The 21,487-nt window shown below is 42.7% G+C and overlaps 1 protein-coding gene across 4 annotated transcripts in view; it reads right to left on the bottom strand.

Annotated features, from left to right (window-relative positions):
• EP300 (E1A binding protein p300) overlaps nucleotides 1–21,487 on the bottom strand; it is a 466,384-nt gene that overhangs the window by 226,771 nt on the left and 218,126 nt on the right. For all 4 annotated transcript variants that reach the window (XM_029590455.1, XM_029590457.1, XM_029590456.1 and 1 more), the window contains exon 7: nucleotides 7,222–7,315. In XM_029590455.1, coding sequence (XP_029446315.1) covers nucleotides 7,222–7,315 — 94 coding nt within the window. The remainder of the gene's footprint in view (nucleotides 1–7,221; nucleotides 7,316–21,487) is intronic.

Here is a 21,487-nt window from a genome sequence, read left to right as displayed (position 1 = left end):
CCATACATAAGAACATGCCATACTGGGTCAGACCAAGGGTCCATCAAGCTCAGCATCCTGTTTCCAACAGTGGCCAATCCAGGCTATAAGAACCTGGCAAGTACCCAAAAACTAAGTCTATTCCATGTTACCGTTGCTAGTAATAGCGGTGGTTATTATCTAAGTCAACTTAATTAATAGCATTCATTCCTGGAATACCACGGATCAGTCCATATGCTTGAGTTTTGCCTCCCTTCCAGCAGATGAACATAAGAACATAAGAAAATGCCATACTGGGTCAGACCAAGGGTCCATCAAGCCCAGCATCCTGTTTCCAACAGTGGCCAATCCAGGCCATAAGAACCTGGCAAGTACCCAAAAACTAAGTCTATTCCATGTAACCATTGCTAATGGCAGTGGCTATTCTCTAAGTGAACCTAATAGCAGGTAATGGACTTCTCCTCCAAGAACTTATCCAATCCTTTTTTAAACACAGCTATACTACCTGCACGAACCACATTCTCTGGCAACAAATTCCAGAGTTTAATTGTGCGTTGAGTAAAAAAGAACTTTCTCCGATTAGTTTTAAATGTGCCCCATGCTAACTTCATGGAGTGTCCCCTAGTCCTTCTACTATCTGAAAGAGTAAATAACCGATTCACATCTACCCGTTCTAGACCTCTCATGATTTTAAACACCTCTATCATATCCCCCCTCAGTCGTCTCTTCTCCAAGCTGAAAAGTCCTAATCTCTTTAGTCTTTCCTCATAGGGGAGTTGTTCCATTCCCCTTATCATTTTGGTAGCCCTTCTCTGTACCTTCTCCATCGCAATTATATCTTTTTTGAGATGCGGCGACCAGAATTGTACACAGTATTCAAGGTGCGGTCTCACCATGGAGCGATACAGAGGCATTATGACATTTTCCGTTTTATTCATCATTCCTTTTCTAATAATTCCCAACATTCTGTTTGCTTTTTTGACTGCCGCAGCACACTGAACCGACGATTTCAATGTGTTATCCACTATGACACCTAGATCTCTTTCTTGGGTTGTAGCACCTAATATGGAACCCAACATCGTGTAATTATAGCATGGGTTATTTTTCCCTATATGCATCACCTTGCACTTTTCCACATTAAATTTCATCTGCCATTTGGATGCCCAATTTTCCAGATGGAGACAGAGAAAGTTTCACTGACTGCCATATGACCTGGTGTGCCACCTGCAGTCGCTCAGTATTGACCTGAACCTAAGCCAAGATTCATACCATAGCAATCCTATTGAAAAAGCAACAACCTCCTGCAACGAGCAGGAGAAAATGCGGAACCATGCAATGGAAAAATCCTTTCTTTCCAACCACAAAATAGGTGAACAATCCTTGTGAAGGGAGGAGTCAAGATGGCCGCCGCCGCTGAAGGACGCTGAGTCGCCTGCTCTACCCTCTTTCACTTTGCGAAAATTTCCTATTTGAATTTTTTACCATGCCGCACAAAAGGAAGGGCAAAGTAAGAGTCTTTCCTCCAGACTTACCAAGCCCGGTAGGGCAGAGGGTTATTACTGACTTCGCAGTCCAGGGCGCTCAGTTTGGGGCTTCAGTCGCCGCTGCAGAGATCTCGAAAGGAGCGGGATTCTCGCTTGGCGAGATCACCCTGAGCCCCCCAGACCCACGTGTACCGCTGTGTAGCTCTCCACTTCCTGGTGTTGGAGGGACTGCGCTTGCCGACCCGAAGTTGGTCGGGCTGTTGCAGAGTTGAGGAACCACCAGCACTGTGGGAGCAGGGACGGGAGGGCTTGACCTGCCCGGCCCGGAATATAGGCAAGAGACTCTGGAGAAGGGGTTTCCCGGAACAGATGATGAATTGCCAGGAACATCGGGTGTAAAGCCACGACGGGAGGAGGTAGGAACTGTTACTCTCTTACCCTGGGAGTTTAAGAAACCCACGGACATTACGTTAGAGTCCCTTTGGGATCTAATGATGGCTAATGCCCAGACCCTAAGGGAACAGTCTCACCAGATGGGGATTATGGATAAAAAAAATGGAGAAAGTGGAGAAAGACTTAAAGCAAAGTTCCCAGGAACAATCTGTGGTAATTCAAGATTTATCAACAAAAATGAAACAACTTCAAGATTCAAATATTGTTCTTATGAAAGACCGTATGATTGCTCAGAGGAGGATTGAATCAATCGAAAATCATTTGAGAAGAATGAATATAAGAGTGGTAAATTTCCCCAAAGTTTTGGGAGAACTCCCTATGCTGACTTTCAAAAGATATTTGGGGGAGATACTAAAGATACCTGTTGAATCTCAGATAGCTATTAAGAAAGTATTATTTTTACCTTCAAGAAGAGAAATTTCTCAGTTACCTAATGAGGGGAACAGGGTGGATTTAGATAATTTAACTCAATATCTGGAGAATTCAACCTTGGAAGTAACAGAAAGAGCAGTTCTCTTTGTCTCATTCTTTACTGAACCAGATAGATCGAAGATAATGAAAGCATATTTTCAAATATGAGTACTCCCTTTTTTTTTTTTTTAAGTACCCCAGTAAATGTTTTATTAACTATCAAGGAAAAAAATTTATTTTTTCCCAACCATCCCATTTGGAAAATTTTCTGAGAGACAAGAGTCAGGTATGTTTAGAGAATGAGGTATCATCATTGTTAGTACAATAAGATAGTAGATTCTCCTCACCCTCCAGCTTATGATTATTATATTATTATTATTATGGGAAGAAGGGCTCCCACATTATTGGATATGTATAGCAGTTGTGAATTTATAGAAGAATATTTGAACATATTTGTTTTCCTTTTTTGGAAAGTAGACCTGCTATAACATTTTGTTTGGGCTATGCTTAATAAATATGATTTTATTTTGTAATAATGATAATTAAAATCCAATAAAGAATAAATTATAAAAAAAAAAAAAAAGAACAGAGTAAGGTGGACAATTTCCACGCAGAATATCCTTCTTGGGTACAACAAAATAAATGGAATAACACCCTGTTATTTTCGTGGGGCATAGGTACTGGGATCACAGCCCTCATACTGAGGAGCCTTAGAAGCATAATTTCCACTGCCCGCTTCTTGTGTTGGGAGTGGCAAGGAGACAACATGAGTACTTCCTAAGGAATGCTGTGGAATTCCAGCACATTCTTCTCATATGACTTCCAGTACCCATTTGTCCAAAGTGATCTCGACCCATTGTTGGTAAAAGAGAGATAGACACCCCCTATCTTCTCATCCCGAATGTTGGTAAAATGTCATGGGGGTGGGGGAGGCTTCGGGATGAGTTTGAACTCAAATCTGTCCCTCTCTTGTGCCAGATACGAAAGGACTGAGACCTCCCAAGGGTTGCGACATCTGACATGTCGAATTTCTGTAGTGGCGAAAACACTGGGAACTCCTGGAACAACCCCCTCATAGGTGAGGGTTGCTGTAACTGCTTCCTCTTATCTTCCAGTAACCGGGGAACTAGAGATTTGTCCCATTTACCGGCCAGCTTTTCCAACTTGCTCCCGAATAGGAGTGATCTTTTAAAGGGCATCTTTTTAAGATTAGCTTTGGAGGCTGCGACAGCTGACCAATTCTGCAGCCATAGCTGTTCTCTGGTTGCCACCAAGGCCACTCCTCTAGCCAAAGTACGGACTAAATCAGAGCCTGTGTCTGCTAAAAAAGGTGGCATCGGATTCCATAACCGCTCTAGAATTCACCCCTGAGTTATCCACCTCCTGAGAGAGAAGTAGATATGAACGAGCCACTAGAGCACAACAAGAAGCAATCTGTAAGGTCACTGCTACTGCGTCAAAGGTTGGTTTAAGGATGGACTCAATCTGTCTTATCGTGTGCGTCCTTTAAGGCCCCTCCTCCCTCTACTCGGATAGTTGTTCGCTTAGAGATGGCAGACCAATGCATCTACTTTAGGGAAATGCAAACGTTTTCTTACTGCCGGGTCCAGAGGGTATAGAGTTTCCAACGCTTGGACCCCTTTAAAACTTGCTTCTGGGGAATACCATTCTAGATCAATCAATTTCTGGATGCGTCCATCACTGGAAAGTAACAATAAGCTTTCCGTAGGGAGATCAGAATGGGATTCTTCTTTAGTTCAGTCATAGAATCTGCCCCGGGAACCCCCAGCGCCTCCAAGGTCTGGGAACCCCCAGCGCCGGCAATTTGTCTCTTGTGAAAGAATCGTAACATGGTCCGAAAGCAATCTGAGTACTCCTCTTTGTCCCTACCAGGGATACCCTTGGTAAGGCAAGGCATGTCTCGGGGTCTGCTGGTAGGAATGGGAGAGGAAGGTGAGAGGAAGGGGGTCACCGGCTAAGGGTTCTGTCCAGACAGGGGCCCAGAGAGGCAGCAGACTGCACCTGTACAAAGGCATGTTGCCCCTGAAAAAACTCCACCCAAGAGAAGACAGCCAGATCAATGCTTAGTCCAGGAGATACTGGGATGGGGGCCAGCTGAATTTCCCTCTCCCATAGATGATCCAGTCAAGGGTGTACCAAGATTCGGCTTACTGCCAGTTAAGGGTGCGACCAACCCATCATCTGAATGGGAGAAGCTTGGCTTAGCAAAGTCCGAGGAGGCCAATTCTCCCTGGGTTTCCTCACTATGCTGACATAAGTTGGATTCCAGGTCAGGCTGTGAAGCCTTAATATGACAAGCAATGCAGAGAGTAAGGCGCTTAGGTTTCTTAGTTGCTGGCACCATTGGTGGAAGTGGCTGTGCGTTCAATTGGCTCACGCTTAAAAATTTATGTGCACAATTTATGAGTATCGAGGCACAGAGTCCATGAGCACAGCCGAAATTGTGCGCACAGGAATACGCCAGACGTTACACGCATAGTGCATGCGCAGAGCCAACTCACTGTGTGCACTGACGTCCTATAAAAAGGCAATACGATACACACAGGAAATGCACATAAGATGGCGGTGTGCCAACCAAACCTATAGGGGAGGCCTAGTCCACTGAGGGCTGCTCAACTTGCTCGGACGCCCAATTCCCCTTACTCCTGTGGGAACGACATTGGTACAGCACGCCGAGCACAGAGACCAGGGGGAGTCCTACTGAAAATCTCTGTAATAGTCTCTGAATTGAAGGTACTTTTTTTTTTTTTTTTTTTTTTTTTTAACTTTCCTGGGCTCAGCGTTTACCAGCTGAGTACAGAGACTGTCTCCAGCTGCAAAGGGAGAGGGCTTTGGCCATCACTGCCACACACAGCTTCCTGCACCCACTGCCTTTCAGCTGCCTACACAGCAAAGTTATGCAAGAACTGGCTACTGGACCAAGGCACATGTCTGAGGGATCTCAGAAATCAACTCAGGAATTCTCAACTGGAGGAAAGACCTTTAAGAATCACCACAGGAGAGCAGGGCTCAATTTTCTCCAATTTAAAATGTAGAATTTCTCCTTTCAAAAAGTACAACAATCCCCATAGGGAGAAGTACGTCCACCATCTGCTGGAGACAGAGAATCCTGGAGAGCTGAGGTCACTGCAGGGGTATATTTCTATTGCGATGTCAGCTTTGCAACCTGGCTCCATCTCCATCTGCTGGCAGGGGAGCATAACCCATTGGTCCTGAGTCCATCTGGCTACACACTAGGAACTTAAGCTTTCTATACTTCAAATACAAAACTATGCAGCTCATCTATTATTAAATGGGGAGCTTATTCAACCCCATACTGAAACAATTACTTTGGTTATCCATTCAATAAACAATCCAATTTAAACTTCTAGTTTCTGTTTTTAAGATGTCACAATTTAGTTCCATTTTTCTGACCTACAGGCCGATACAGTAAAAGTCGCGGGAGAGCGGGCAAGCGCCCGCTCTCCTGTGCGCGCGATTTAGTATTCAAATGAGGGCCGGTGGTAAAAAGAGGCGCTAGGGACACTAGCGTGTCCCTAGCACCTCTTTTTTTGACAGGAGCGGTGGCTGTCAGCGAGTTTGACAGCAGATGCTCAATTTTGCCAGCGTCGCTTCTCAAACCCGCTAACAGCCACGGGTTCCGAAACCGGACGCCGGCAAAATTGAGCATCCGGTTTTCAACCCGCGAGCCAATGTTAAATTTTTATTTTTTTTATTTTTAATTATTTTTTTTACTTTTGGGACCTCGGACTTAGTATCACCATGATATTAAGTTGGAGGGTATACAGAAAAGCAGTTTTTACTGCTTTTCGTACTGTTTCCCGATGCCGGCAGAAATTAACGCCTACCTTTGGGTAGGCGCTAATTTCTGAAAGTAAAATGTGCAGCTTGGCTGCACATTTTACTTACTGAATCGCGCGGGAATAACTAATAGGGCCATCAACATGCATTTGCATGTTGCGGGCGCTATTAGTTTCCGGGGGGGGGGGGGGGGGGGGGGGTTGGCCGCGCATTTTCGACGCGCTATTATCCCTTACTAAATAAGGGTAAAGCTAGCGCGTCTAAACGCGGGTTAACAGTGCGCTTCGCCGGAACGCACTGTACTGTATCGGCCTGAAAGTGAGATGATTATATTCCACATTGTATGTACACATTATGTATATTGTTCGATTTGCCCAAGAGGGACTTCACAAGATTGCTCCTGTTGCTGAAGCCAGATTAAAGGTTACTGAAAAAAGGCACTCTTTTTATTCTGCAACTTACTTGTACACCAAATTACCCCAAAAATGTTTTTATGGCTAGCTTACAAGAACTAAGAAAACTAGCTAAGATTTTTCTCTTTGGTTTTTTTTTTTTTAATTCGAAGACTGTTTCTGCTACAACTCTGCTTTTCTCTTTTATGTCTATTAAATAGCGTGTTATGTAATATGTCTACTTATGTTGCATATCTTATTAGAGCTGTATAAGTATTACGTTTAATTATGCCTCATAAAGTACTTTTATTATATTACATATATGTTATGTTTCATTGCTATACAACTTAGGCTTGTCAAGGTGAACTATAAATTAAATATATGGAAACCGAAATTAAATTGCTTGCATTGAGTCCCAACAGAGAAAGCTCCTTCTCCAAAGCCCAGCATCAGTGTTATCCTGGGCTTCAATAAATTTTATTTTCTCTGGCAGAGCAGGAGTTTCCCCTCAGCTGTAGCAATGGCATCTCTTAGCAGTCTTCCCCTCCCACCCCCCAACCCCAGCATTCTCCCACTCAGAAAACCTAAAGGCTGCTCACACTCTTAAGGGTTTGCATTAACACCCTTTGACTAGGTCAAATCTCCTGCTTCCAAGCTAATGTTTAAGGTTAATCACTTACTTTTGAGAATTCATTGCTTGATGCAACATGGAATCTGACAGCAGATTTGCGGATTGAACACCCACACCACCGTTCACGCCCATGGGGTTAGCACCTAAAAAAAAATATGCAGAAAGCCGTGTAAAATTTCTATGCCAAGGACCATCCTTGCCTCCCATCAGTCCCAACAAATTAAATTTCTAAAGAAAAAAACATTTACAGTTTGAAAAAAGTAACAAGTGCCAAACAACATGGTAAAATTTTCCTGCATCCACTGGGGAATTGTGTAAAAATTATGCCTAATGTTTGTCCTCCATTCACTGCTTGGAATCTTTTCAATAAACCTAGTAAGAGGTGTAAGCCTCAAACATGCCCTAATTTAGTACCCTCCCCCCCTACACAAGTATATATTGTCATGTAATTTAACAGCACAGATACTACTCACTGTGCCACTTGTACAAGAGCGGCTGATATATATCAGCGTAATTGCACAAGTAACTAGCCCCAGGCTATGACCACTGGCATTTCAAACCCTGATTTGTTGAAATGGCAAACTAGAGTCTTTAAACCAGAGAACTGAACATTCATAAAAAGTCAAGAGACAAATAGTATGGAGTGCCAGCAGCCAGCTGGTAAGCCACACGTCCGCTGCACATGCTGCTGCTTAATAAGTATGCTAACACCAAGTGGAGAAGCAGAAGCTATATTAGTTAATATGGACTTACGTAGATCTTAGTTTCGGAACCATACAACTCTGCTACGCAACTTGAGGTAAAGTACAATAACTCAAAAAAAATACATGGGTGGAAGTGGATTTTTCATAGTATATAATGAAAAAATTACAACTTACCTGATAATTTCCTTTTCTTTAATATAGACAGATGGGTTCAGGACCAGTGGGTTATGCACCTCTACCAGCAGATGGAGACAGAGCAAACTGACGTCACAGTATATGGACTCCTGCAGTGAAATCAGCCTGCCAGTATTGACTACAACAGCAACCATCAACAGACTAGCAAAAAACTTGTTTAAAAAACATAACACCATTTTAATACTCAGCCAACTTGAAACACTGAGCTCAGACAAAAAGTACATTAACACTAGTGTAGGGACTGGAGGAACATTTACCAGTAACCCCTGGAACACAGTCACCCAGGAGGAATTTAAAAAACATACGGCAGCTAAGGGCGGGAAGTTGAACTCATCTGTCTATATTAAAGAAAAGGAAATTATCAGGTAAGTAGTAAATTTCCCTTTTCCTAGCATACAAACAGGTAGGTTCAGGACCAGTGGAATGTACCAAAGCTACTCCTGGATAGGGTGGGAAGCTGCCCGCATTCCGGTCAAAACGCCCATGCAAAGGTTGCGTCCTCCCGGGACTGTTCATCCAGACGATAATACTTGGGAAAAAGTGTGTAAGGAGGACCACATTGCAGCTTGGCAAATGTAGACAGGGGACAACAATCTAAACTCTGCCCATGACACTGCCTTAGCCCTAGTGGAAAGAGCCCTAACTTAAGTAGGCAATGGCTTTTCAGCGGCCACATACGCGGCCATGATTACCCTCCTTAATCCAGCAAACTATTGTAGCCACAAGGCCGGCTCGCCCTGTTTACCTCCACCATGAAGGACAAACAGGTGATCCATCTTTCGGAAAGGCTTAGAAACCTACAAATATTTGGGTACTTGCCAGGTAAGAACATAAGAACATGCCATACTGGCTCAGACAAAGGTCCATCAAGCCCAGCATCCTGTTTCCAACAATGGCCAATCCAGGCCATAAGAACCTGGCAAGTTACCCAAAAACTAATTCTATCCCATGCTACTGTTGCTAGTAATAGTAGTGGCTATTTTCTTAATTAATAGCAGGTAATGGACTTCTCCTCCAAGAACTTATCCAATCCCTTTTTTAAACCCAGCTACACTAACTGCACTAACCACATCCCCTGGCAACAAATTCCAGAGTTTAATTGTGCGTTGAGTGAAAAAGAACTCTCTCAGATTAGTTTTAAATGTGCCACATGCTAACTTCATGGAGTGCCCCTTAGTCCTATTATCAGAAAGAATAAATAACTGATTCACATTAACCCGTTCTAGACCTCTCATGATTTTAAACACCTCTATCATATCCCCCCATAGCCGTCTCTTCTCCAAGCTGAACAGTCCTAACCTCTTTAGTCTTTCCTCAGGGGAGCTGGCTCCATCCCCTTTATCATTTTGGTCGCCCTTCTCTGTACCTTCTCCATCACAACTATATCTTTTTTGGGATGCGGCGACCAGAATTGTGCACAGTATTCAAGGTGCAGTCTCACCATGGAGCGATACACAGGCATTACTTATCTCCTTCTTACTGGCCACCCCCCTCCCCTGTCCCCCACCTCTCCTACTGGCAATACTTCCTCTACCTTCCCTTAACTATGCGTTCCCACCCCATTCCCACTCAAACACTACACTACCACAGCTTGTGCTCTCAAGCCCAATACCCCCTATGAACACTGCAGAACACTGATCCCCATCATGATCTCCCCCCTCACACAACTAATTGGCCTTACCACCTTCTCGATCCTTCTCTTAAATACACAGTCTATTGTTAAAAAAGCAGTCTTACTCAATGACATCCTCCTTGATGATAGTCCTGACATCTGTGCTATTACTGAAACATGACTAAAGGACTCCGACTGTCTTACTAAACCAACTCCCAACCGACCGGTATGACATCTTCTCTATTCCTAGACTCAGGAAAAGAGGAGGTGGCCTCCTTCTTGCCACTAAAAAGAACTTTAGATTAACCCTGCAACTGATCGACCCCCCCCACCCCCACCAAACTGGAAATCTGACTATTTAAATCACACAATCTCCAAATTTGCTTAATATACGCTCCCACAGGACTCATTGAAAATAACCCATCCCCCTTGATTGAATACATTACCAAAAACTTAGACATAAACTCACCTGCGAATCTCCTTGGGGATCTCAATTCTTCATGTGGGCACTGTACCCTTATCATCCTGCGATCCCCTTCTAGCATCCCTAAATGCCCTAGGCCTCAAGCAGATAAATTCTAACCCTACACAAGGCAGGCCACACCCTTGATCTCATCTTTACCAACACCCTGGTCCGACCAGACCCCCCCCCCCCCCCCCCCACATGCAAACCCATCCCCTGGTCTGACCACTTCCGCATTGAAACTACCTGCTCCATAAAAAAGACATTCACTCCCACACGCACCAATAAAACCATTCACTTCCGTAGACCATGCAAAACAGATGACCTAATCACAGCCCTCTCTAACGAACTTACCAAACTAGACTTGACTGACGCTGAATCCCGCTCTTTCCTCTTGGTTTCAACTTACCAATGCTGTTGCCAATGTCTGCCCCACACAATCTCGAGAAATTAACCCAGCAAACAACAAAAAGAAACCTTGGTACACCACTGAGCTCAAAACCATGAAATACAACCTCAGGAAACTAGAAAAAAGATGGCGCAAAGATCCATCCCCTGCCCTACTGACAAAGTTCCGATCCTACTTACACACCTACCGAGTAGCCTTAGACAAAACCAAAAGACTTTTACGCACAAAGAATTCATCAACTCCAGTTTAATGCCCGAGCCCTTTTTGAATACGCATCAACTTTAATTAAAACTACTCTCACCCCCACCCCTGACACAGCCAAATGTGAAGACCTTGCACTATATTTCCACAATAAAATAGAAAAAATTATGTCATGCTTCCTTTCTACTTCCACACCCACTAATACCCAAGCAACAAACACCACCGCCACCACTTCCACGCCCACTATAACACAAGCAACAAACACCACTACAGTACTTAAGTCATTCGAGACCACCACACCTATGGAAATAGAATCCATCCTTAAGAAAATTAAACCCTCAGTGCACCCCTCAGATACTATCCCCACCAAAACCATCCTCACTATCCCCACCATCATCTCCAAACCTATATCCAATATCAACAGATCCATATCACTGGGCACAGTCCCTAACCAACTTAAGCAAGCCATAATAAAACCTCTTTTAAAAAAAGCCTTCTCTTGACCCAGCCGATCCTGCCAACTTTCACCCCATTTTCAACCTTCCCTTTATATCAAAAATCCTAGAAAAACAATTAATCGGCAACGGACTACTTAGATGATCATCATATCTCTTCCCCTCCCAATATGGGTTCCGCAGACACCATAGCACCGAAACCCTCCTCATTACCCTTTCCGACTACATCCTGAAAGCCCTAGACAAAGGCCACTCTTACATCTTGGCCCTCCTGGACATAGCCTCCGCATCTGACACGGTCAACCACAACATCCTAATAGAAATCGGCATATCTGGCATCTCGCTCCGCTGGTTTCAATCATACCTAAGCAACAGGCAATACAGAGTAAAAATTGGGAACTGTGAATCAAAACCAATTAACCTGTCACAAGGCATATCACAAGGCTCCTCACTGTCCTCTACCCTCTTCAATGTATATCCTTCCCCTCTGCCATCTCCTTTCAGAGCTTGGTCTTCTGCACGTTATATATGCGGACGTACAGATCCTCATACCCATAACCGACACTTTGCCTAATGCCATGAAGACCTAGGAATCAGCCCTCGCAGCCATCAGCACCCTGCTCTCAAACAACTACCTTGCGCTCAACACCACTAAAATGGAGCTCCTAATCATCTCACCCCACAATAACAACTTTAACCTACCCATGCTCAACACACCACCCTCCTCCATCACCTTTTCCCAACACATTCGTAGCCTCGGCGTCACACTTGACAACCAATTTAACCTAAAAAAAGTTCATCAACTCCACCCTAAAAGACTGCTTCTTCAAGCTTCATACACTAAAAAAAAAACCTCAAACCTCTTCTACATCTCAAGGACTTTCGCACAATCCTCCAAAGCCACCATCTTATCCAAAGTTGATTACTGTAGTGCCATCCTCCTAGGCCTTCCCAAAAATGCAATCAACCCCTGCAGATGCTCCAAAATGCTGCAGCCCGTGTCCTCACCAATGCCCACCGCTATGATCATATCACCCTTGTCCTCAAACACGTACACTGGCTGCCAATCACATCCCGGATAATATAAAAGTCCTTCAACATTATCCATAAATCCCTTCACAACCAAAATATGCATTGGTTCAATGAGCACCTTCTATTTCGCACCTCTGAAAGACCCACCAGAATACAATATCTGGCAACGCTGCATACACCCTCGCCTAAACTCACAAAACTTATGTCCACCAAAGACCATGCACTCTCCATCGCAGGTCCTGCTGCTCTTTGGAACATGCCCTCTAGTCTTCACCAGGAAATATGCCCAAAGAAATTTAAACAGAATCTCAAGACCTGGCTATTTAAACAGGCATACACCTGAACTATCTTATCCAATACCCTCCTCAAGTCTCTCGCCTTTACTATTCCTTCTTTTGTAAATACTTTTAATACATTATCTCTAAAGCCTTTACCGTAATTTACTCTGATTATACATATCTCTTTCTGTTCATAGCGACTTACTTTGAATGTAAAGGCAGCGGCCCAAAACCGATGATGCCCCAACACCACGAAACACAAAAAACATTGGTTTTCCAAACGGATGAGAATATGGATGTATGCCTCAGACGGATCCAAGGAAGTCAGTCCCCCAACTGCACAGCCATTATCACCGAGTTCAATGCTTCCATGCGAAAATCGATCACCCGCAAATGAGGTTGACTCCTTTGAGATCCAGAATGGGACGAAAAGAGCCCTCCTTCTTGAGCACAATGAAATAAATGGAGTATCACCTCATACTTTCTTGAGACTTAGGTACTGGAATCACAGCCCTCAGACTGAGGAGCCTTGACAGTGTAGCTTCCACTGCCTGCTTCTTCTGCATCCCGAACACCACTGTGAAATTCCAGCATATAACCTTCTCATATCACCTCCATGACCCATTGATCTAATGTGATCTCAATCCACCTCTGATAAACGAGAGAGGCGCCCCCCTATGTCCTGTTCCCAAGGGTGGGTCAGCAAACCTTCATTGTGAGGATTGGAAGGATTCGCTACCCAAGCCCATGCTTCACTTGGGCTGTTTGGGATGAAAGGACTGAGACCTGCCAAAAGACAGAGTCTTCTGAAAGATCACCCTCTGGAGGGACGAAACTGCTAGAAACCCCTGAGATGACCCCTCATACAAAAGGGGCGCAGCAACTGCTGATCCTCCAGCAACAGAGACCAGTTTCTCAAACTCGTTCCCAAACAAGAGTGAGCCTTTAAAAGGCAATTTCACAAGATTAGTTTTGGAGGTTGCAACAGCTGACCAATTTTGCAGCCATAGCCGACACCTAGCTGCTGTTACCCAAGCCACTCCTCTGGCCAAGGTACAGACCAAATCGCAACTCACATCTGCTAAAATAGCGGTGGCAGGTTCCATAAATGCTCTGGAATTCACTCCAGAATCATCAACCTCTTGAGAGAGAAGCAGACAAGAGCAAGCTACCAGGGAACAAAAGGAAGCTATCTGCAGTGACATTGGCCTCAATCCTCCTATCATGCACATCCTTCAAGGCCACTCCCCCCTCCATGGGGATAGTTATCCGCTTAGAGACGACACAGACAAGCGCAGTCACTTTCAGAAAACACATATGCTCTCTCACCACTGGAACCAGGGGGACTAGGCCTTCCAAGGCCTGATCCCCTTTGAAATTTGCCTCCAGGGCATCCCATTCAAGATCAATCAGCTTTTGAATGGCTTCCATTACAGGGAAAACAAAGAGGCTTTACACAAGGAAACCAAAATGGAATTTTTCTTTGGCTCAGACATAGAATCTGCCCCAAGCACTCCCAGCATCTTTAAAGTCTGGGAAATCAGGGCCAGCAGTTCATCTCTATGAAAGAACCGCAACATAGTCCTATACGTTTCCAGTCCCGGAGGAATTTCCCCATCCTCCAGTGAGTCAGGATCTGCTCATCAGTGCCATCTGGATTCCTGTCAGGAATACCCGCAGTTAACAGAGGTGTACTTCAGCACTTAAATGTAGTACCGGAAAAGGCAGAGGCCACTCCCTGAGGATCTGACGTGACGGGATTGGATGGGGTTAAGGACTGCGCCTGAAAAATGGATTACAATCCTTGAAAAAAATTCTACCCAAGAAAGGGCACAGAACCATACCAAAACCAGAAGGCACCTGTGTGGGGCCCACTGAGCTGCCATCCCCTGCTGAAGAACCAATCAAGGGAGTTCCAAGGTCAGGCGTTCCTCCAGACAAGTCCTTAACCAAGCCATCATCAGGCTTAGTAAAATCAGAGGAAGATAATTCCTCCCCAAGCCTCTAAGCAGCGCTGACATGTTAGAGGGCACACCAGGCTGAGATGCCCGACTATGACAGGCAGCACAGAGAGAAAGGCGCTTAAGTTTCTTGTTCACCAGCACCATTAGACCGTCAGTAGCTTAACAGGTGTCTAAGATATGTGTCCAGCCGATTCATGCTGAAAAATTTAGGCGCACAAAAGTTAGGCGCCGCAAAACTAAGCGCACAATCGATATGTTAGAATGTGCGCACAGGCAGCATGCCCAAAACAAAGTGGGCGCTCAATTCAGACACAGCTGGATGCACTTGCACACACTAACAGGCCTGTAGAGGGCAGTTGAAGAAACAGAAAAGTATGCAGAAACGCTGCAGCGACCTACCACACAGCGCACAGAAAAAAGCCTAACAGTGGTGTCTAGCCCACCCGGGCTGCTAAACCCGTCAGGCTGCTCGGTTCCCTTAATCCCCATGGGAGCAGGAAAGAACACTGAAACGGCATGCCAAGCACCAAGACTGGAGGAAGTCCTATACAACCCCTCTACTTTTTTTTTTTTTTTTTTAAACTTTCCTGAGCTCAGCCGTTCCCAGATGAGTACAGAGATGGTCTCAGGCTGCAGGGGGAGAGGGCATATGCAGTCACCACCACGCTCTGCTTCCTGAACCCGCTGCCTTTCAGCTATTCAAACAGCTAAGTCCACGCCAGCTGAAAAACCAGCTACCATATTAAGGCACTCAACTGAGGGACCACGGAAACCACTTCAGGAATTTTCAACTGGGGGAGGGACCATTTGGTATCTAGCCAGGAGAGCGGGACATTTTATTAATTTTTCTCTATTTCTCCTACCAAAATGTAAAGCAATCCCCAGCAGGGAAAGGCACGTTCACTATCTGACAGAGAATACAGGCTGTCGTCACTGCAGGAGTATATATATACTGTGACGTCAGTTTGCTCTGTCTTTCTGCTGGTAGAGGTGCATAACCCACTGGTCTTGAACCCATCGATCTATGTGCTAGGAAAAACATAGTAAATATATGATTACTATTGACCACTCCAAATAATTCAGAATTTAGCAGCTCATCTACTAACAGGTACAAAGAAACATGAGCACATCACACCAATTCTTAAATCATTACATTAGTTACTAGTTCACTATTGTGTTCAATACAAAAGCGCCATAATTATACATAACCTATTACATAATGTATCCTCCCTATGGATTGAATCTACATTACATATCAACACTCCCTTCAGGTCTTCTACGCTCCTCTAGCCAATGCTTACTTGACGTTCCGTCTCCTAAAACAACTCACTTATCAGTAGCACGTGTGCATTCAATCTCCATTTATGGTCCCACACTATGGAACTCCCTTCCTTGTAATATTCGCTTAATAGAAAGACTAGGGGGCACTCCATGAAGTTAGCATGTGGCACATTTAAAACTAATCAGAGAAAGTTCTTTTTTATTCAACGCACAATTAAACTCTGGAATTTGTTGCCAGAGGATGTGGTTAGTGCAGTTAGTATAGCTGTGTTTAAAAAAAGATTGGATAGGCTCTTGGAGGAGAAATCCATTACCTGCTATTAATTAAGTTGACTTAGAAAATAGCCACTGCTATTACTAGCAACGGTAACATGGAATAGACTTAGTTTTTGGGTACTTGCCAGGTTCTTATGGCCTGGATTGGCCACTGTTGGAAACAGAATGCTGGGCTTGATGGACTCTTGGTCTGACCCAGTATGGCATGTACTTATGTTCTTAAAGGATAGAAGGAAATTTAAGAAATTCCTTAATACACATTTATTAACTTGGCCTTTACTGGTGTGGAATTAAATGTGTTTGCTTATTCTGCCAGACATGTTAATTGTTTAATTACATGTCAAGTTCAATTTTATCACTTTATCAAAAATTGTCTGCTATTTTGTATCATGCCCCAGACTATATATCTGGAGTGGCAGGTAATAAATACTTTTACATAAATAAAATAAATAGATGATGGCAAATAAGTACAAACTGGCCTAACTTGTTTGCTCAGTTCTCGTCTATATTGCTCTAGCTAAGAATATATCCCAGGTGTAAGTCACACTAGTTTTACTACCTACAGGATATTGTTTCTTTATCCAAGTCACTTTTGGCTTCTTCATAAGACAGGAAATGCCAAAGTGGGTCAGATCATTGATCCATCAAGCCTAGTATCCAGTCTCCATTAGGGGCCAATTCAGGTAATTTGGAAGTACTCCCCAACAGATCCTAAATGGAGAAATCCATTCCCTGTTCACTCCCTGCAGTAAGAGGTGATGTTCCCCCAAGCTGTCTTCCAAAGCTTGACCAAACCCTTTTTTAAACACAGCTATACTATTGGCTTTGACCACATCTTTGGCAACAAATTCCACAGCTCAACTGTGCATCAATTGAAATAAACATTTGTTTTAAATTTGCGACCAGTTAGTTTCAAAGAGTGCCTCCTACTATTAACTGAAACAGTAAATAGCCATTCCTTATTAACTTGTTTCACACCACTCATGATTTTATATAACTATTATGTGCCCTCAGTTTTATCTCCCAACTGAAAGCCCTAAGCAGTTAAGCCTTTCTTCATAGGGGAAGCCATTCCATCCCCTTTATAATGTCCATTGCACTTCTCTGAACCTTTTCTAGTTCTGCTATATCTTTTTTGAGATGAGGCAACCAGAACTGCACCCAACACAAGGTACAGTCACACTATAGATCTATACAATGGCATGATGATATATGCAGCTTTACTCTCTATTTGTTCTTATCCTGCAGGGTAAACCTTAACATAGAACCCAGCATTGTATACATAGTTGGGATCAGGGATGGAAATGTATTTAGAAAACCAACAGTCTAAAAATTTTCATAAGCCAGAGAAATACTTACTTTTTTCTGCAATTTACTATTTTGCTTATTTTTTATTTTGCTCTCTTTTTTGTTTTTTTTAAGTTTAGCTTAATATTTCTTTTGCTTTTTGAATTTTAGGTACGCAGCTGAACTGGCTCAAGTGATTTTTCCAGCACTGGCTGGGATTAATTTTCCCTATGTGCATCACTTTGAACTTGTCCACATTAAATTTCATCTGCCATGTACATATTTAGATGCCCAGTTCCCTAGGTCATCCTGCAATGCCTCACAATCTGCTTGTGTTTTAACTACTTTGAATAGTTTGTCTCATTTGCAAATTTGATGACCCTACTCTTTACTTCCCTTCTCCTGATCATTAATTAATATGTTAAACACAACTAGTTTTAGTATAGACCCCTGAAACATTCTACTGTTCACCCCTCTCTACTGAGAATATTGACTTGTAAGTCCTACTGTTTCCTACCCTTTAACCAGCTGCCAATCAGCAATTGGTCAATGCCTCTCATCCAATGATTTTTTTTTAATTTTCTCAGGAGTTTTTCATAAAGGACTTTACCAAATGCTTTCTGAAAATCCAAATATACTGGGTGTGGCCAACTCCATTCCTCAAGAGCAGCAAACAGGCCACGTTTTCAGGGTATCCCCAATAAATATGCATGATATAGATTCGCATACAATGGAGGGAGTGCATGTAAATCTCTTATGCAAACATTGTGGATACCCTGAAAATCTGGCCTGTTTGTGGCTCCTGAGGACAGGATGCTGGCTATCTCTGAAATATACTATATTGACTGGCTCACCCTTAACATGCTAACTTATACCTTCAACGAATTACAATAAATTAGAAAGACATAGCTTCCCTTTGCTAAATACATGCTGGCTATTCAATATTAATCCATGTTTATCTGTATGATAAGTAATTCTATTCTTAGTTGCACCATTTTGGCACCAATTGCCAGGCTCACTGATCTGCAATTTCCAGAATTACCCACGAGCCCTTTATGAAAATTGGTGTTATGTTGGCTACGCTCTAGTTCTCAGGTAATGTGGCAAATTTTAATGATTGGAAACCTGCTACTGGTAATTTGTAACCTATGTCATATTTGAATTTCTTCAGAAAGCTAGGGTAAATACCATCTTGTCCCAGTGATTTTCCACTATACAGTTTGTCATTTTGCTCTAGCACTTATTTACATGTGTCAGTTCTTCTGCAGTATAGACCAAAGCAAAGAACTCGTTTTTCTGTGATATTCTTATCCTCCCTAAGTGCTTTCACCCCCTAGTTATCTAATAGTCCAACCTTCCAGTATACTTCTTGCATTTTATAAACCTGAAAATTTGTATTTGCTTTGCCTCTCTGACAAGATTCTCCCTGAGTTCTTTTTAAGCTTACATAATTTACCATTGCTTATGCTCTTTCCTAGTTTCTAACTTTTTTTTTTTTTTTATAACTTGTAGAATTTTTTTTTTTTTTAATCTGGGCTTCCAAAATATTGTTTTTAAATAATCTCCATACCTCATACAGAATTTTAGTCCTCGCAACTGCTTCTTTTACCTTCCTTCTAATCATGGTATCCCTTTTTACCATTAAATATTGTTGCAATTTGATTTATCATTCTCCTTTTGATAATTATGACAAATTCAATTTGATTTTGTTTTGATCGCAATTGCCAAGTGGCTCCACCACTGTTACCCCTTGTACTGAGTCCTTTATTCTATTAAGAACCAAATGTAAGGTAGCTCTTTCTTTCACTGGCTCCAGGACCAGTTGCTCCAACAAGCGGTCATTTATGGTATTTAGAAATTTCTCCCCCTAGCATGCCCTGAGAACATTTTCACCCAGAGTAATTTAAATCTTCACTATTGTGTTTATGACTTTAGCCTATCTAATCATTTTAGTGTCTCATTATTCCAGTCCAGGGGCAACATACCCTCATGGCTACACTCTTCCCCATTATGCACGGAATTTCTATTTACATGGATGTTAGAATGCAGGAGTGCTTTAGTGGTTAGATAAGCAGACTGAGAACCAGGGAAGCCAGGGTTCAAATCCTGTTTCTCCTACTGATGTTCCTTGTGACCTTAGGCAAGTCACTTCACTCTGTTGCCTCAAGTACCAACTTAAGATTGCAAGCCATCTAGAGCAGGGAAATATTGACTGTACTTGAATTGCAACACTCCTTGAGCACAGGTTGGAAAATAAAGTAATTATATTTGTAAACATTTGATATTCTGCCTTTTCCTAAAGATAAGCCCAAGGCATGATATATAGATATAGGGTGGAATACATTAGGAATAAGAGGGGTATAGAGGTATAAAATTAATATATAATGTTATATCCAGAATCCAATCCAGTGTTTCCCAGAGAAATTTATTCCTACTTGACTTTTTGTCATTTATAAATATAGTGCCATTGCACTACCTATGCCATCTGCTCTGTCATTTCAATACATTTAATATCCTGGTATCAGTACCTTATTAGGTATTCTCGTTCTACCAGGTTTCTGAGATGCCTATTATATCTGTCTCTTCATTTAGTACCATACAATAACTTTTCAATTTTTGTTTTAGACTTCTGGCATCAGCATACAGTTATATGTATTCTTTTCTTTCCTATTTGCAACATACTCACTTTTAACAGCTGATTCAGTTAATTTGGAATCATTCATATTTTGTCTGCTTCTTTGTTTTTTTCCCACATCCTTTATCAGGATATTGTATTTTTCCTGTTTTAACAGTTATTTATTAGAGATGCCTCATTCCAAATCATATGTTCCTGTCAGCTTTCCCCCACAATCTAGTTTAAAAACAGCTCTCTCTTTTATGTTAGCGTCAGGTTCCATTCTGGTTGACGTGGAGCCCATTCCATTGATATAGGCTTCTTCCCCAGTGCCTAATGGATCTAAAAGCCTTCTCTGTTCTGTGCTATCACCTCATCTACATATTGAGATTCAAGTTTAGTCTGCTCCTCTTGATTCTGCAAGTGGAACTGGGAGTATTTCTGAGAATACTACCTTAGGGGTTTGGGATTTCAGTCATCTTCTACCTAGAAGACTAAATTTGCCTTCCAGAAGCTCACTCTGAAATCCTAGATAGATGATGCCTGAAATCCACTACCAGGCAAATGAAGTTGCTTACCTGCAACAGTTCTCTGAAGACCGAGGAATCACAAGTTACAATGATTGGTGCCTTCAGTTGATGCCCCCCATGTGAAACAGGGTTTCAAAGCTTTCCATGTGCATGTGTCCCAGTTCTTGTCTCTCTGAAGCCATAAGGTGTGCATCAATTCCATTATTAAACTAACAAGCCTGATCCCAGAAAAGGAGAAAGGAAGATTTACATGACTACTATTCCCCTGTATTCAGAGAACACATTACAGCAACTTTATTTTCTCTGAACCGCTTAGTCACACAGATGGGAACCCTTAGCTAGCAACTATCTTCAACAAAATGGGTAAAAAACAGACCTGTCATTTCACCAAACCTAGAGAAAACACTAAAAGTTGCCAGGGTGCTAGAGTTAGACTCTAACCTTCAAAGAGACCATGGAGAATCATCTTATACCAATGGCATCAAGAGCCTCTGTAATGGCTATAGACTAATGCAGACTCTCATGGCTGCAGGCATCTAGTCTGTATGAAGTACAAGGGAAGCTTGTGGATGTATCCTATACCAGAGGAAACCTCCATGGCTTTTGTTGGCGACCCATCTGAGATTAACTTCTAGTGACGACTTCCAATTACATTTTACATCTTATCATTGTTTAGAAGCAGATTCCCAGCATAATAGTCTGTTCTCACGCGCCTTGTCTTGAAACAGCAGCAAATGGAACTCAGCACAATGCTCATGAGGGAGATGTCCAGTGAATTCTTGAGTCCTTTCCAGAATGGTATATAACTGTTATATTGTGTAAGCATGATAGGATATGAGGCAGGTCTGAAGTATAAGATTTTGATAATGCCTTCTTTCAAAGTGATACAAAGGGTAAGATGCATTATTTAGAATTTTTGGCATGTTTTACAATAGATTTGACAACCACAGATTGGAGTGGCAGTTGGGCCTAGTCCAGTCCCTTAGCTACCTACTTATGGTACTATGCACCAGT

Source organism: Rhinatrema bivittatum, chromosome 2 (genome assembly GCF_901001135.1).
Source record: "Rhinatrema bivittatum chromosome 2, aRhiBiv1.1, whole genome shotgun sequence".
Taxonomy (NCBI): domain Eukaryota; kingdom Metazoa; phylum Chordata; class Amphibia; order Gymnophiona; family Rhinatrematidae; genus Rhinatrema; species Rhinatrema bivittatum.
The sequence above is the reverse complement of the archived record's forward strand: the minus strand, read 5'-3'. Positions and strand labels throughout refer to the sequence as shown.